We start from the raw sequence: 16,019 nt of genomic DNA on the forward strand, positions 1-16,019 counted from the left end.
GGCCATTGACAATGGCTGCATATAAACTGCAATCATTTCTGTAATCAGCGTTTTTCCCCCCAACGGTTAACGACGAGGACGTGCGGAGCACTTTATATCCGTGGCAAATGATTTGAAAGATGCATATCCCCTCCTATTAACGTTACAGCATTGTTGTGTTCTGTAGGCATATCTGTAAAAAACAAAGTCCATTTTGATGATGATTAGGACCTGTTAGTGGTAGTTTTGTGATAACTGCATTGTGCTTTTCATTTTGTGGGGGGGGAAAAAACAGAATATTTTCCGTCAGGGATTTTTTCTTAGCGTTACCGATTGAATTTGGTTTAAATGTTTTAACGTTCACACCTCTAGTAGAATTGCCTAGCTTTTGATGTTTTATTGTGCAAGACAAATTCCCCTTCAGGGCAATGATGTTCTATCTATCTCTCTCTCTCTCTACCTAGTTACAGTATCTGGGATATCAAACACAGTTGACCTGATTTACAAACTGTTTATACATTACATGAAGTACATTACCTACACAGACACACAGAGACCCACAAAGAATGGACAGGTAACTTACAAAAAGGAAAGACCGAAAATGTGGTGTTTTGTTGGTGGTGGTGGAAACCGCTGTCTCAGGCGCCACTCCAGAATCTCCCATAAGTGTTTAATTGGGTTGAAATCTGGTGCTCATCAAACCATTTAGTGACCACTTGTGCCCTGTGGATGGGGGCATTATCATCCTATGAGGGTATAGCCATGCTAGTCAAAATAATGGCCTGCCCAGCATTTTTATTCAAGACCCTAAGCATTATGGGATGTTAATTGCTTAATGAACTCAGGAATCACTTGTGTGGAAGCACCTGCTTTCAATATACACTGCTCAAAAAAATAAAGGGAACACTAAAATAACACATCCTAGATCTGAATGAATGAAATATTCTTATTAAATACTTTCTTCATTGCATAGTTGAATGTGCTGACAACAAAATCACACAAAAATTATCAATGGAAATCAAATTTATCAACCCATGGAGGTCTGGATTTGGAGTCACACTCAAAATTAAAGTGGAAAACCACACTACAGGCTGATCCAACTTTGATGTAATGTCCTTAAAACAAGTCAAAATGAGGCTCAGTAGTGTGTGTGACCTCCACGTGCCTGTATGACCTCCCTACAACGCCTGGGCATGCTCCTGATGAGGTGGCGGATGGTCTCCTGAGGGATCTCCTCCCAGGCCAAGACTAAAGCATCCGCCAACTCCTGGACAGTCTGTGGTGCAACGTGGTGTTGGTGGATGGAGCGAGACATGATGTCCCAGATGTGCTCAATTGGATTCAGGTCTGGGGAACGGGCGGGCCAGTCCATAGCATCAATGCCTTCCTCTTGCAGGAACTGCTGACACACTCCAGCCACATGAGGTCTAGCATTGTCTTGCATTAGGAAGAAGCCAGGGCCAACCGCACCAGCATATGGTCTCACAAGGGGTCTGAGGATCTCATCTCGGTACCTAATGACAGTCAGGCTACCTCTGGCGAGCACATGGAGGGCTGTGCGGCCCCCCAAAGAAATGCCACCCCACACCATGACTGACCACCGCCAAATCGGTCATGCTGGAGGATGTTGCAGGCAGCAGAACGTTCTCCACGGCGTCTCCAGACTCTGTCACGTCTGTCACGTGCTCAGTGTGAACCTGCTTTCATCTGTGAAGAGCACAGTGGCGAATTTGCCAATCTTGGTGTTCTCTGGCAAATGCCAAACGTCCTGCACGGTGTTGGGCTGTAAGCACAACCCCCACTTGTGGACGTCGGGCCCTCATACCACCCTCATGGAGTCTGTTTCTGACCGTTTGAGCAGACACATGCACATTTGTGGCCTGCTGGAGGTCATTTTGCAGGGCTCTGGCAGTGCTCCTCCTGCTCCTCCTTGCACAAAGGCGGAGGTAGCGGTCCTGCTGCTGGGTTGTTGCCCTCCAACGGCCTCCTCCACGTTTCCTGATGTACTGGCCTGTCTCCTGGTAGCGCCTCCATGCTCTGGACACTACGCTGACAGACACAGCAAACCTTCTTGCCACAGCTCGCATTGATGTGCCATCCTGGATGAGCTGAACTACCTGAGCCACTTGTGTGGGTTGTAGACTCCGTCTCATGCTACCACTAGAGTGAAAGCACCGCCAGCATTCAAAAGTGACCAAAACATCAGCCAGGAAGCATAGGAACTGAGAAGTGGTCTGTGGTCACCACCTGCAGAACCACTCCTTTATTGGGGGTGTATTGCTAATTGCCTATAATTTCCACCTGTTGTCTATTCCATTTGCACAACAGCATGTGAAATTTATTGTCTTTTTTAAAAAATTTATTGTCCGTGCTTCTACACCTGCATTCTAGCTGTTTGGGGTTTTAGGCTGGGTTTCTGTACAGCACTTTGAGATATTATCTGATGTACGAAGGGCTATATAAAATAAAATTGATTGATTGATTGATATTGTCAATCAGTGTTGCTTCCTAAGTGGACAGTTTGATTTTACAGAAGTGTGATTGACTTGGAGTTACATTGTGTTGTTTAAGTGTTCCCTTTATTTTTTTGAGCAGTGTACTTTGTATCCCTCATTTACTCAAGTGTTTCCTTTATTTTGTCAGTTACCTGTATGACGTCATGAAAATGTCCTGAGCTACGTGAGAGAACAGAGTGAGTGGACTGTAGCGGTACCAGACTGTAGCGGTACCAGACTGTAGCGGTACCAGACTGTTACAGGAGAATGACCTGAGCTACGTGAGAGAACAGAGTGAGTGGACTGTAGCGGTACCAGACTGTAGCGGTACCAGACTGTAGCGGTACCAGACTGTAGCGGTACCAGACTGTAGCGGTACCAGACTGTTACAGGAGAATGACCTGAGCTACGTGAGAGAACAGAGTGAGTGGACTGTAGCGGTACCAGACTGTAGCGGTACCAGACTGTAGCGGTACCAGACTGTAGCGGTACCAGACTGTAGCGGTACCAGACTGTAGCGGTACCAGACTGTTACAGGAGAATGACCTGAGCTACGTGAGAGAACAGAGTGAGTGGACTGTAGCGGTACCCGACTGTAGCGGTACCAGACTGTAGCGGTACCAGACTGTAGCGGTACCAAAAGGTCTAGTACTGAAGTGTTTAGTAGAGACAGGAATGTTTATGCTACATCATCCTGAGACCTGAGGTGGGTGGTTGTGTGTGTTTGCCAGTGGGAACCTATGCTGATGTTTGGGTTCTTGTGTATGGATGTGGGAAACCGTCAGTGGGCAGAGATGATGCTTGGGTTCTTATGTATGGATGTGGGAAACCGTCAGTGGGCAGAGATGATGCTTGGGTTCTTATGTATGGATGTGGGAAACCGTCAGTGGGCAGAGATGATGCTTGGGTTCTTATGTATGGATGTGGGAAACCGTCAGTGGGCAGAGATGATGCTTGGGTTCTTATGTATGGATGTGGGAAACCGTCAGTGGGCAGAGATGATGTTTGGGTTCTTATGTATGGATGTGGGAAACCGTCAGTGGGCAGAGATGATGCTTGGGTTCTTATGTATGGATGTGGGAAACCGTCAGTGGGCAGAGATGATGCTTGGGTTCTTATGTATGGATGTGGGAAACCGTCAGTGGGCAGAGATGATGCTTGGGTTCTTATGTATGGATGTGGGAAACCGTCAGTGGGCAGAGATGATGCTTGGGTTCTTGTGTATGGATGTGGGAAACCGTCAGTGGGCAGAGATGATGCTTGGGTTCTTGTGTATGGATGTGGGAAACCGTCAGTGGGCAGAGATGATGCTTGGGTTCTTGTGTATGGATGTGGGAAACCGTCAGTGGGCAGAGATGATGTTTGGGTTCTTATGTATGGATGTGGGAAACCGTCAGTGGGCAGAGATGATGTTTGGGTTCTTATGTATGGATGTGGGAAACCGTCAGTGGGCAGAGATGATGCTTGGGTTCTTATGTATGGATGTGGGAAACCGTCAGTGGGCAGAGATGATGTTTGGGTTCTTATGTATGGATGTGGGAAACCGTCAGTGGGCAGAGATGATGTTTGGGTTCTTATGTATGGATGTGGGAAACCGTCAGTGGGCAGAGATGATGTTTGGGTTCTTATGTATGGATGTGGGAAACCGTCAGTGGGCAGAGATGATGTTTGGGTTCTTATGTATGGATGTGGGAAACCGTCAGTGGGCAGAGATGATGTTTGGGTTCTTATGTATGGATGTGGGAAACCGTCAGTGGGCAGAGATGATGTTTGGGTTCTTATGTATGGATGTGGGAAACCGTCAGTGGGCAGAGATGATGTTTGGGTTCTTATGTATGGATGTGGGAAACCGTCAGTGGGCAGAGATGATGTTTGGGTTCTTATGTATGGATGTGGGAAACCGTCAGTGGGCAGAGATGATGTTTGGGTTCTTGTGTATGGATGTGGGAAACCGTCAGTGGGCAGAGATGATGTTTGGGTTCTTGTGTATGGATGTGGGAAACCGTCAGTGGGCAGAGATGATGTTTGGGTTCTTATGTATGGATGTGGGAAACCGTCAGTGGGCAGAGATGATGTTTGGGTTCTTATGTATGGATGTGGGAAACCGTCAGTGGGCAGAGATGATGTTTGGGTTCTTATGTATGGATGTGGGAAACCGTCAGTGGGCAGAGATGATGTTTGGGTTCTTATGTATGGATGTGGGAAACCGTCAGTGGGCAGAGATGATGTTTGGGTTCTTATGTATGGATGTGGGAAACCGTCAGTGGGCAGAGATGATGTTTGGGTTCTTATGTATGGATGTGGGAAACCGTCAGTGGGCAGAGATGATGTTTGGGTTCTTATGTATGGATGTGGGAAACCGTCAGTGGGCAGAGATGATGCTTGGGTTCTTGTGTATGGATGTGGGAAACCGTCAGTGGGCAGAGATGATGCTTGGGTTCTTGTGTATGGATGTGGGAAACCGTCAGTGGGCAGAGATGATGTTTGGGTTCTTATGTATGGATGTGGGAAACCGTCAGTGGGCAGAGATGATGCTTGGGTTCTTATGTATGGATGTGGGAAACCGTCAGTGGGCAGAGATGATGTTTGGGTTCTTATGTATGGATGTGGGAAACCGTCAGTGGGCAGAGATGATGCTTGGGTTCTTGTGTATGGATGTGGGAAACCGTCAGTGGGCAGAGATGATGCTTGGGTTCTTGTGTATGGATGTGGGAAACCGTCAGTGGGCAGAGATGATGCTTGGGTTCTTGTGTATGGATGTGGGAAACCGTCAGTGGGCAGAGATGATGTTTGGGTTCTTATGTATGGATGTGGGAAACCGTCAGTGGGCAGAGATGATGTTTGGGTTCTTATGTATGGATGTGGGAAACCGTCAGTGGGCAGAGATGATGCTTGGGTTCTTGTGTATGGATGTGGGAAACCGTCAGTGGGCAGAGATGATGTTTGGGTTCTTGTGTATGGATGTGGGAAACCGTCAGTGGGCAGAGATGATGCTTGGGTTCTTGTGTATGGATGTGGGAAACCGTCAGTGGGCAGAGATGATGCTTGGGTTCTTGTGTATGGATGTGGGAAACCGTCAGTGGGCAGAGATGATGTTTGGGTTCTTGTGTATGGATGTGGGAAACCGTCAGTGGGCAGAGATGATGCTTGGGTTCTTGTGTATGGATGTGGGAAACCGTCAGTGGGCAGAGATGATGCTTGGGTTCTTGTGTATGGATGTGGGAAACCGTCAGTGGGCAGAGATGATGTTTGGGTTCTTGTGTATGGATGTGGGAAACCGTCAGTGGGCAGAGATGATGCTTGGGTTCTTGTGTATGGATGTGGGAAACCGTCAGTGGGCAGAGATGATGCTTGGGTTCTTATGTATGGATGTGGGAAACCGTCAGTGGGCAGAGATGATGCTTGGGTTCTTGTGTATGGATGTGGGAAACCGTCAGTGGGCAGAGATGATGCTTGGGTTCTTATGTATGGATGTGGGAAACCGTCAGTGGGCAGAGATGATGTTTGGGTTCTTGTGTATGGATGTGGGAAACCGTCAGTGGGCAGAGATGATGCTTGGGTTCTTGTGTATGGATGTGGGAAACCGTCAGTGGGCAGAGATGATGCTTGGGTTCTTGTGTATGGATGTGGGAAACCGTCAGTGGGCAGAGATGATGCTTGGGTTCTTATGTATGGATGTGGGAAACCGTCAGTGGGCAGAGATGATGTTTGGGTTCTTGTGTATGGATGTGGGAAACCGTCAGTGGGCAGAGATGATGCTTGGGTTCTTATGTATGGATGTGGGAAACCGTCAGTGGGCAGAGATGATGTTTGGGTGCGTGTGTATGTTTGCTTGCGCGTGTGTTTATAAAACAACACACCTGTGTGTGTGTGTGTTTGGGTGTGTGTGTGTGTGTGTGTAAACACAACGTGTTTGAGTGTGTGTGTCTCACCATTGTGTGTGTTTCTCAGAGTGCCCTGGTCTCTGCCTCTATCTTCCTCTCTCTGTGCAGGCTGTCTGTGTCGAGGGCTGGGGCCGACACTGTCTGTCTCACTGCAGTCTCAGGCCCTCCACCGTAGATACTGAGAAGATACTGCCACGTCTCCTCTGAGATCTGACCATAGTCAGCCCCTAGGAACACACACACGTGCGCACATTAACACGTACAAATGAACACACACACACGTGCGCACATTAACACGTACAAATGAACACACACACGTGCGCGCATTAACACGTACAAATGAACACACACACGTGTGCACATTAACACGTACAAATGAACACACACACACGTGCGCACATTAAAACGTACAAATGAACACACACACACGTGCGCACATTAACACGTACAAATGAACACACACACGTGCGCGCATTAACACGTACAAATGAACACACACACGTGTGCACATTAACACGTACAAATGAACACACACACGTGCGCACATTAACACGTACAAATGAACACACACACGTGTGCACATTAACACGTACAAATGAACACACACACGTGCGCACATTAACACGTACAAATGAACACACACACGTGCGCACATTAACACGTACAAATGAACACACACACGTGCGCGCATTAACACGTACAAATGAACACACACACGTGCGCGCATTAACACGTACAAATGAACACACACACGTGCGCGTATTAACACATACAAATGAACACACACAGGCCCAGACCAATACACACAGGATCAAGCACCCAGACAGACCGACCAATCGACACATGTAACAGCATATACTGCTTACTTTGCTTTAGTTGTATGTGTCCCCCTTTCATCACACCAATCTTACTGTTGTCAATAGGCCCAGGGGGTTCTGAGAAGACAATGACAAGCACCCCCAAGAGCTTTAGTGTCGTTACTAAAGAACATTTCACACTGCATTTATTCCCTCTACATATCCGGGGCCAGTATTCATAAATCGTCTCAGAGTTGGAGTGCTGATCTAGGATCAGTTCAGTCTATTAGATCATAATTGATCAGATTATAGGTACAGGTGGGGTCCTGATCCTAGAACAGCACTCCTACTCTAAAACACTGTGTGTATATGGGAGGATACAATGCGATAATTATAGTGTATTAAGTCATCCTGATCTTTAGCTTCCATTGGTACTGTAATGCCTCTGATTAGAAATCAACCATTCTCATGGGATCGTACCGTTGTCTTTGCCCTTGACAAAGTTCTCCCACTCCCTGAACCACTGCATGCTGATACACAGGATGACTGTAGGAGCCTCCTCCGCCTGGAACTCTTTATTCAACTGGAGACAGAACGGGAGAACAGGTGAGGCCTTAGATACAGGACACACACTTACAGGCAAGTGCGCACACACACAGTGACCCATCCCTCTTACCCTGATAAAGGTGTCTATTTCCACCTTTCTGCGTTTGACCAGAGCCTCTATCTCCACCTGGCACATAGCACACACATACAGGTGGTTCACTGCTGGGCCTCCTCCAAAACTAGGAGACAGACAGACAGACAGACAGTTAGAGAGTCTGATGGACAGAGAGACAGATGGACAGAGAAATAGATTGACAGTCAGACAGAAGCTGTGTTCGAATACCCATACTAACATACTGTATACTAACATACTGTATACTACATACGATTAGTTCATTTTAGTATACTGTAAACAAACAGTATCCTTTCAGTTGAGCGTACTAGCTCTTCTCCTGTCTATCGGAAGTTGATGCTGTTGCTATACAACCTCTCGCTAGCTAGTTAGCACAACAAATTACTAGCTAGACATTTTACAACTTCGGGTGTGTTCTTAAATTCAAGCTGGAGTGCCAGAGTGCGCTCGTAAATTCAGAGCGTTGTCAGATTGTCCGTTTGTAAATTCAGAGGAGTAGGGTTGATTTGAGCGTTCTGCCATTACAACGGCAGTCAAGCACCCAAGCTAACATTGGATAGCTTGCTAGCTACTTCCAGACACAAATGAGACCACTCTGGCCATTTTACTCGCCCTAGCAGAGCTGGTTAGGCAGTTTTCATGTTTTCCAGAGCGTTAGTGACTGTAACTGTGCTGCTGGCAACAGCACGTTTATTGACACCGGCCATATTCAACGGGTGTTGAGCTCTAGTAAAATCATTATTCTGCGCTCTGGTAGACTCAGACAAGAGTGCTCTGAAATCTGAGTAGATGGCCAGAGCGAATTTACGAAAGCACCGAATGTCCATTGAGAAAGCACAACGACTATACCATTTAGCTAAGCTAAGAACGACGGGAATAATCAAGTCAATAATCTTTGGGTAGTTAGTTACATGACCTATAGTTAAAATATTGGCAAGTTTGATGTATAAGTAGCCAAATAACATTAGGTAGCTAGCTAACAACATACCGGTACATACTGCTGTAATCATATGCTATGTGGTTTGTAAGGACAGCGTAGCTAACAAATTGTCTTATTTGAAAAGTCATTACTTTATTACATTGCTCAACATTTTCTTAACATTTGTCATACTTAGTTAAAGCAATGAATTTGTATCCGCCCTCGTACTTCAGCTGCACATTTTCCGCCATTTTTTCAAATATGAAAACGATCTGAAGCCACGCCCATTTTCTGAAGAATTGCATTATGGGCCCTAAAGTATGGAAATGGTGTCCTCTGCGTGTATACTTCAGGTTTTGGCGAATTTAGTATGACATCCGGGAACTTTTGGCATAGTAACTATATCCGTACTATGACCAATAAGCATACTATATACTCAATTCATGTCACAAATAGTACGGTTAGTGCGGTTGGTATGAGTATTAAAACACAGCTAGATAGTCAGTTAGACAGAGAGACATGTGGACAATCAGTTAGATAGAGAGACATGTGGACAATCAGTTAGACAGAGAGACATGTGGACAATCAGTTAGACAGAGAGACATGTGGACAATCAGTTAGATAGAGAGACATGTGGACAATCAGTTAGACAGAGAGACATGTGGACAATCAGTTAGACAGAGAGACATGTGGACAATCAGTTAGATAGAGAGACATGTGGACAATCAGTTAGACAGAGAGACATGTGGACAATCAGTTAGATAGAGAGACATGTGGACAATCAGTTAGATAGAGAGACATGTGGACAATCAGTTAGACAGAGAGACATGTGGACAATCAGTTAGACAGAGAGACATGTGGACAATCAGTTAGACAGAGAGACATGTGGACAATCAGTTAGACAGAGAGACATGTGGACAATCAGTTAGACAGAGACATGTGGACAATCAGTTAGATAGAGAGACATGTGGACAATCAGTTAGACAGAGAGACATGTGGACAATCAGTTAGATAGAGAGACATGTGGACAATCAGTTAGACAGAGAGACATGTGGACAATCAGTTAGATAGAGAGACATGTGGACAATCAGTTAGACAGAGAGACATGTGGACAATCAGTTAGACAGAGAGACATGTGGACAATCAGTTAGATAGAGAGACATGTGGACAATCAGTTAGATAGAGAGACATGTGGACAATCAGTTAGACAGAGAGACATGTGGACAATCAGTTAGATAGAGAGACATGTGGACAATCAGTTAGACAGAGAGACATGTGGACAATCAGTTAGATAGAGAGACATGTGGACAATCAGTTAGACAGAGAGACATGTGGACAATCAGTTAGACAGAGAGACATGTGGACAATCAGTTAGACAGAGAGACATGTGGACAATCAGTTAGATAGAGAGACATGTGGACAATCAGTTAGACAGAGAGACATGTGGACAATCAGTTAGATAGAGAGACATGTGGACAATCAGTTAGACAGAGAGACATGTGGACAATCAGTTAGATAGAGAGACATGTGGACAATCAGTTAGACAGAGAGACATGTGGACAATCAGTTAGACAGAGACACATGTGGACAATCAGTTAGACAGAGACACAGACGGACAGTCAGACAGAGACACAGACGGACAGTCAGACAGAGACAGATGGACAGTCAGATGGACAGTCAGTTAGACAGACTGACAGTCAGTTAGACAGACAGTCAGATGGCCAGTCAGTTAGACAGACCGTCCGATGGGCAGTCAGTTAGACAGACCGTCTGATGGACAGTCAGTTAGACAGACCGTCCGATGGACAGTCAGTTAGACAGACCGTCCGATGGACAGTCAGTTAGACAGACAGTCAGATGGACAGTCAGTTAGACAGACTGACAGTCAGTTAGACAGACCGTCTGATGGACAGTCAGTTAGACAGACCGTCTGATGGACAGTCAGTTAGACAGACCGTCTGATGGACAGAGACAGATGGACAGTCAATTAGACAGACAAGTGGGTAGGAAGACAGACAGTCTCATCTTACCTGTTGTACAGGTACTCCCATACATTCTGCGGCAGGATCACCACCAGGTCGTCTATATAGTGGTACTTGTTGGGTGGGATCCCTGGACAAAACATGTGAAGAAGATTATTTCAATGAGGTTGTGCTGGGGGTTGAGAGTGGTTGTGCTGGGGGTTGAGAGTGGTTGTGCTGGGGGTTGAGAGTGGTTGTGCTGGGGGTTGAGAGTGGTTGTGCTGGGGGTTGAGAGTGGTTGTGCTGGGGGTTGAGAGTGGTTGTGCTGGGGGTTGAGAGTGGTTGTGCTGGGGGTTGAGAGTGGTTGTGCTGGGGGTTGAGAGTGGTTGTGCTGGGGGTTGAGAGTGGTTGTGCTGGGGGTTGAGAGTGGTTGTGCTGGGGGTTGAGAGTGGTTGTGCTGGGGGTTGAGAGTGGTTGTGCTGGGGGTTGAGAGTGGTTGTGCTGGGGGTTGAGAGTGGTTGTGCTGGGGGTTGAGAGTGGTTGTGCTGGGGGTTGAGAGTGGTTGTGCTGGGGGTTGAGAGTGGTTGTGCTTGGCATCTGATGGTGGGGTTGGTGAGGGCATAGAAATAGAATCCCTAGATCCTCAGACCAGATCAGTGGAGGCTGCTGCTAAGGGGAGAACGGCTCATAATAATAGCTGGAATGGAGTAAATGGAATGGCATCAACAATGTGTTTTTTATGTGATTGATACCATTCTATTCACTCCATTCAAGCCGTTATTATGAGCCATCCTTCCCTCAGCAGCAGCCTCCACTGGACCAGATGGGTGGAGTTTGTACTTTTGGGACTACTCTATTGGTTCCAATGTGCCAGGAGGCTCAATCAAGCACATCTTAGAGTATTTGAAAGAAAACAAGTACTAGTTGAAGTGAGCCCAGGTCTAGATTGAGTCTGGTTGATGTTCAGGATGGGTTCTGGTGGTAGGTCCAGTACAGTACTGACCTCCGTGCTGGCAGAGAAAGGTGTGGTTGCTGATGGGCCCTGGCTCAGTGAAGGTGTTGAACTTGTTGAGCCACTCTCTGGAGATGTAGAACTGCAGCAGGCTGGGCTCCTTCATGTTGGCTAGAGCAACAACCTTCTGCCTCTCCCTCACTGACTCCTCACTGCTCTTCCTGTGGGGACACACACACGCATGCAGGCACACATATACACACACATGACCAGACACACACACACATACATTACTAGTTCTGCAAAACAGAAATACATTGTTATTATCATTGTAATGTGGTATGAAGGTTAGAGTCTCGCCTGTAGAAGAGCACATAGGCCTCAGCATTCTGCACCACCGTCTCATGGACCTCTGTTACATACTGGTCATCAAACTCATACCACTGACCGTTGATCACGTTCTGACAGTACGCTATGTAGTGACCACCTGGGGGGGGCGGGGCAGAGAGAGAGAGAGAGAGAGAGAGAGAGAGACAGAAACAGAGAGAGAGAGGAAGGAATTGCAGAAATGTAGATAAAGGTATGCTGTGAAATCAACAGTATTCATCAGTGTGCAGCTATCTATTTATGTACCATGACCTCCCTTTTTGTACCCTGCAGCTGAAAGTTACCGGATGTGATAAACTCACATTTTTACATGAGTTGACACACATTTTGAGTTTCACATTTTGAGTTGAATCAAAACCTTGAAGCCTAACAACCATGTTCCCTAAACGTCAGGTAGTAAGTACAGTCAGTCAACTGTTACTCACTGCCTGCGGTGCCATGGTGACAGATGACGGACAGCAGGTCGTAAGTGGTGATCTGGGAGAGGCTGTCCTTGGCCAGGAAAGGTCGGAGCTCGAGTCCCTCCAATGGGAAGGTCACGTGACTGTTGATCTTGAAGGAGTACATCACCTCATGACGAAAACGCTTCAGGTGAATGCACAGAATCTGTACACACACAAAATGTTTCATGTAGATTTCCTGAAACAAATGCATTATCTTAACGATGAAAATCAACAACATTACACAACATCGGGTATCTTTAGTCGCTTTGATAAAGCTTGTTTTATCTTCTATGCAGGATGTCAAAGTCTGAGATAACAGAAGGGGACAAAGATAAGAGCGTTACCTCAGGTAGCTGAAGTACTTTGCAATATTTAACACCATTTCTCAATCTGCAAGATAAGTGAAAGAGAATTAAAATGTGTGCTGTAATGTGATCTGTATTACCAACTAGGCAGATTAATCTCCTATTTTTGAGAACTACAAATTCTCAAAAATACTTACTTTCTACACTTTTCACAGCTGTACATGTTGTCCCCTGCAAAACAATTAATTAAGAAATGACTGAAATTATTTGACGCCGAGATTTGTTTTTTTATTTTTATTTTTATTCATTAAAGCTAAAAATGAATTATTAAAGCTCAATAATCCTATTGAGACCAATGTCTCTTTGGCAAGGGAGCCCTGCATCACAAAGAGTGCGCTGTGATAAACAGTATCTAATGGTTTGAACGCAGTGGCAGCTGCATTCATATCGATAATGTCGCAGTAATCCAGAGCCGACAGGAACGTTGATTTAATGATCTGTTTTCTACTATGAAGCGAGAGGCACCATCTATTTCTAATGAAGAAACACAGTTTTATTCTCAGCTTCTTAGTTAACTAATCTATATGCGTTTTAAAAGACAACTTATCGCCCATCCAAATGCCTTGGTATTTTCTAAGAGGGATAACGCTCAATTTGCAGACATGCAAATCTGTGGAGTCAATGTTGTGGGCTCTATAAAATAACATACACTTCTTCCTGATTCTGAACCAGTTTAAAGTTAACAAGATGTAACGACCAGTAGATCAGGGATGTTGAGGCATTTTATTGGACAACTGTATATTTTTGAGTTTACCTTTGAGCTCATCAGCAGCAAAGAAGGCTGCGAGACAGTCCTCCAGCGTTACCATGGGCCCCCAAAACCAGCTGGGGATACAGGACACCACAAATCTGCAGAGGGGGGGAGGTATACAGGAATAAATAGCAAGTAGTATGTAGCTGTTACATGTGGTTTAATACTTGTTACAAGGTCGTTACATACTAGTAAAGGTTATTCCCTTGGAATGAATCATGGCAATGGTAAGTCTTACATTGCACAACTGGCTGTTGCAGATAGAAATGTAAAGAATAGAGCTGACACCATTCCTTGTTCTAGATGACAGTCAATCACATCTGTTCTACACAATACATTTCTATCTGAAGGTTCTGTAATGTTGCACCCTCTTGAACCGGGCCCCAATGCTAGCTCCATCCATTGACCCCTACCCCATCCCCAGCTCTCTACTTCCATCCCCAGCTCTCTACCCCCAGCCCCAGCCCTCTACCCCCATCCCCAGCTCTCTACACCCATCCCCAGCCCTCTACCCCCATCCCCAGCTCTCTACCCCCAGCCCCAGCTCTCTACCCCAGCCCCAGCTCTCTACCCCCAGCCCCAGCCCTCTATCCCCATCCCCAGCTCTCTACCCCCATCCCCAGCTCTCTACCCCCAGCCCCAGCTCTCTACCACCAGCCCCAGCTCTCTACCCCCAGCCCCAGCCCTCTACCCCCATCCCCAGCTCTCTACTCCAGCCCCAGCCCTCTACCACCAGCCCCAGCTCTCTACCCCCAGCCCCAGCCCTCTACCCCCATCCCCAGCTCTCTACCCCTAGTCCTCTACCCCGATCCCCAGCTCTCTACCCCTAGTCCTCTACCCCCATCCCCAGCTCTCTACCCCGATCCCCAGCTCTCTACCCCTAGTCCTCTACCACCAGCCCCAGCTCTCTACCCCTAGTCCTCTACCCCGATCCCCAGCTCTCTACCCCTAGTCCTCTACCACCAGCCCCAGCTCTCTACCCCCAGCCCCAGCCCTCTACCCCCATCCCCAGCTCTCTACCCCAGCCCTCTACCCCCATCCCCAGCTCTCTACCCCTAGTCCTCTACCCCCATCCCCAGCTCTCTACCCCCATCCCCAGCCCAGCCCTCTACCCCCATCCCCAGCCCTCTACCTCCAGCCCCAGTTCCTACAGCTGTCTTCCCCTGACCCCCTGACCTGCGTATGGAGTCCATGATGTAGGTGATCCAGCCCTGGGAGCCGTAGACGTCCAGAGAGACCCCGGTCTTGGCTGGGAGGTTCTGATGGATGGAGGAGTGTAGCTTGGCAAGGTCCTCCTTACCTGGGATGGGCAGAGACAGGTCCTGGAAGGTCTCCACAGTGGTCGAAACCTAAAGGGGGAAAGGGAGAGGAGAAGAAAAGAGAGAGAGGGGGCGATGAGAGGAAATGGACCAAAACTTCTGTTAAAAGAGGTCAACATTCAATATTCATGTGACAGTACTGAGGTTCCAACAGAGGTAGTAAAGCAGAGTTCCTATGGGAGTGTCGCCCCCTGGTGGTGGTCCACACACACAGCACAGCTCACCCTGTCACAGGTCAGACACTGGACCAGGCTGAGGATGGAGCCGTCAAATATGTCTGAGATGACGCTGCGGTAGAGAGACTGTTTCTTCTTCTTGGCACCCAGGATCAGCTGGGCTAAGAGGTAGATTATGGTAAATGGAGTGAAATAGTTTGTGTGTGTGTGAGGCGGTAAGATATGTGTCTGTGTTTGTGTGGGAGAGTGTGTGCACACGTGACTGTGTGTGTGTGTGTGTGTGTGTGTGTGTGTGTGTGTGTGTGTGTGTGTGTGTGTGTGTGTGTGTGTGTGTGTGTGTGTGTGTGTGTGTGTGTGTGTGTGTGTGTGTGTGTGTCAGTGGTGTGCGTGTATGTGTATGGACGAGGACACCCCCCATACCTTTCTTGAAGGAGTATGTGGGCCCTGCAGAGCGGAGGGTGCTAGAGCGAGGGGGGCTGGAGGAGAGTTTCGGTTGCAGCTCCTGGACCGTACGGACAGGGCTGCAGGGGCGAGACTGGGGGCGCTGCTGCATCGATGCCTCGTTGTCTGGCTCTGGGTAGAGGAGGGTAGGAGAGGAAAGAGGAAGAGGTGGCTTTTAAGAGATTACTCACAAATCACTACAACCGGTCACCACTACACACACACACACACACTACATTTTCTACTTCCACCATTAACAAAAATCTCAAATCTAATCAAAATCAAGCTTTATTTATATGGTACATTTCAGACATGGATGCAACAAAATGCGATTCACAAAAAAAACAATGAAAATAAAAACAGAAATATTTACTACACAACAAACAAGAAGATAACAAACTAAAGAATAACAAAACATGAATGACTAAAGAGCACCCTAAGGAAAAGCAAAGTTAAAAAGCTGTGTTTTAA

The 16,019-nt window shown here is 46.9% G+C and overlaps 1 protein-coding gene across 6 annotated transcripts in view; it reads right to left on the reverse strand.

Moving 5' to 3' along the window:
- Positions 1-16,019, reverse strand: part of usp20 (ubiquitin specific peptidase 20) — a 33,485-nt gene that overhangs the window by 4,363 nt on the left and 13,103 nt on the right. For all 6 annotated transcript variants that reach the window (XM_055873917.1, XM_055873916.1, XM_055873922.1 and 3 more), the window contains exons 11-24: positions 15,528-15,680; positions 15,156-15,268; positions 14,789-14,961; positions 13,616-13,710; positions 12,999-13,032; positions 12,841-12,886; positions 12,479-12,659; positions 12,027-12,153; positions 11,718-11,887; positions 10,784-10,865; positions 7,832-7,940; positions 7,636-7,738; positions 7,225-7,293; positions 6,407-6,585 (exon numbers count right to left, since the gene is read on the reverse strand). In XM_055873917.1, the coding sequence (XP_055729892.1) occupies positions 6,422-6,585; positions 7,225-7,293; positions 7,636-7,738; positions 7,832-7,940; positions 10,784-10,865; positions 11,718-11,887; positions 12,027-12,153; positions 12,479-12,659; positions 12,841-12,886; positions 12,999-13,032; positions 13,616-13,710; positions 14,789-14,961; positions 15,156-15,268; positions 15,528-15,680 (1,619 nt within the window). In that variant the 3' untranslated portion in view covers positions 6,407-6,421. The remainder of the gene's footprint in view (positions 1-6,406; positions 6,586-7,224; positions 7,294-7,635; positions 7,739-7,831; positions 7,941-10,783; positions 10,866-11,717; positions 11,888-12,026; positions 12,154-12,478; positions 12,660-12,840; positions 12,887-12,998; positions 13,033-13,615; positions 13,711-14,788; positions 14,962-15,155; positions 15,269-15,527; positions 15,681-16,019) is intronic.

The sequence above is a fragment of the Salvelinus fontinalis genome, chromosome 21, assembly GCF_029448725.1.
Source record: "Salvelinus fontinalis isolate EN_2023a chromosome 21, ASM2944872v1, whole genome shotgun sequence".
NCBI lineage: Eukaryota > Metazoa > Chordata > Actinopteri > Salmoniformes > Salmonidae > Salvelinus > Salvelinus fontinalis.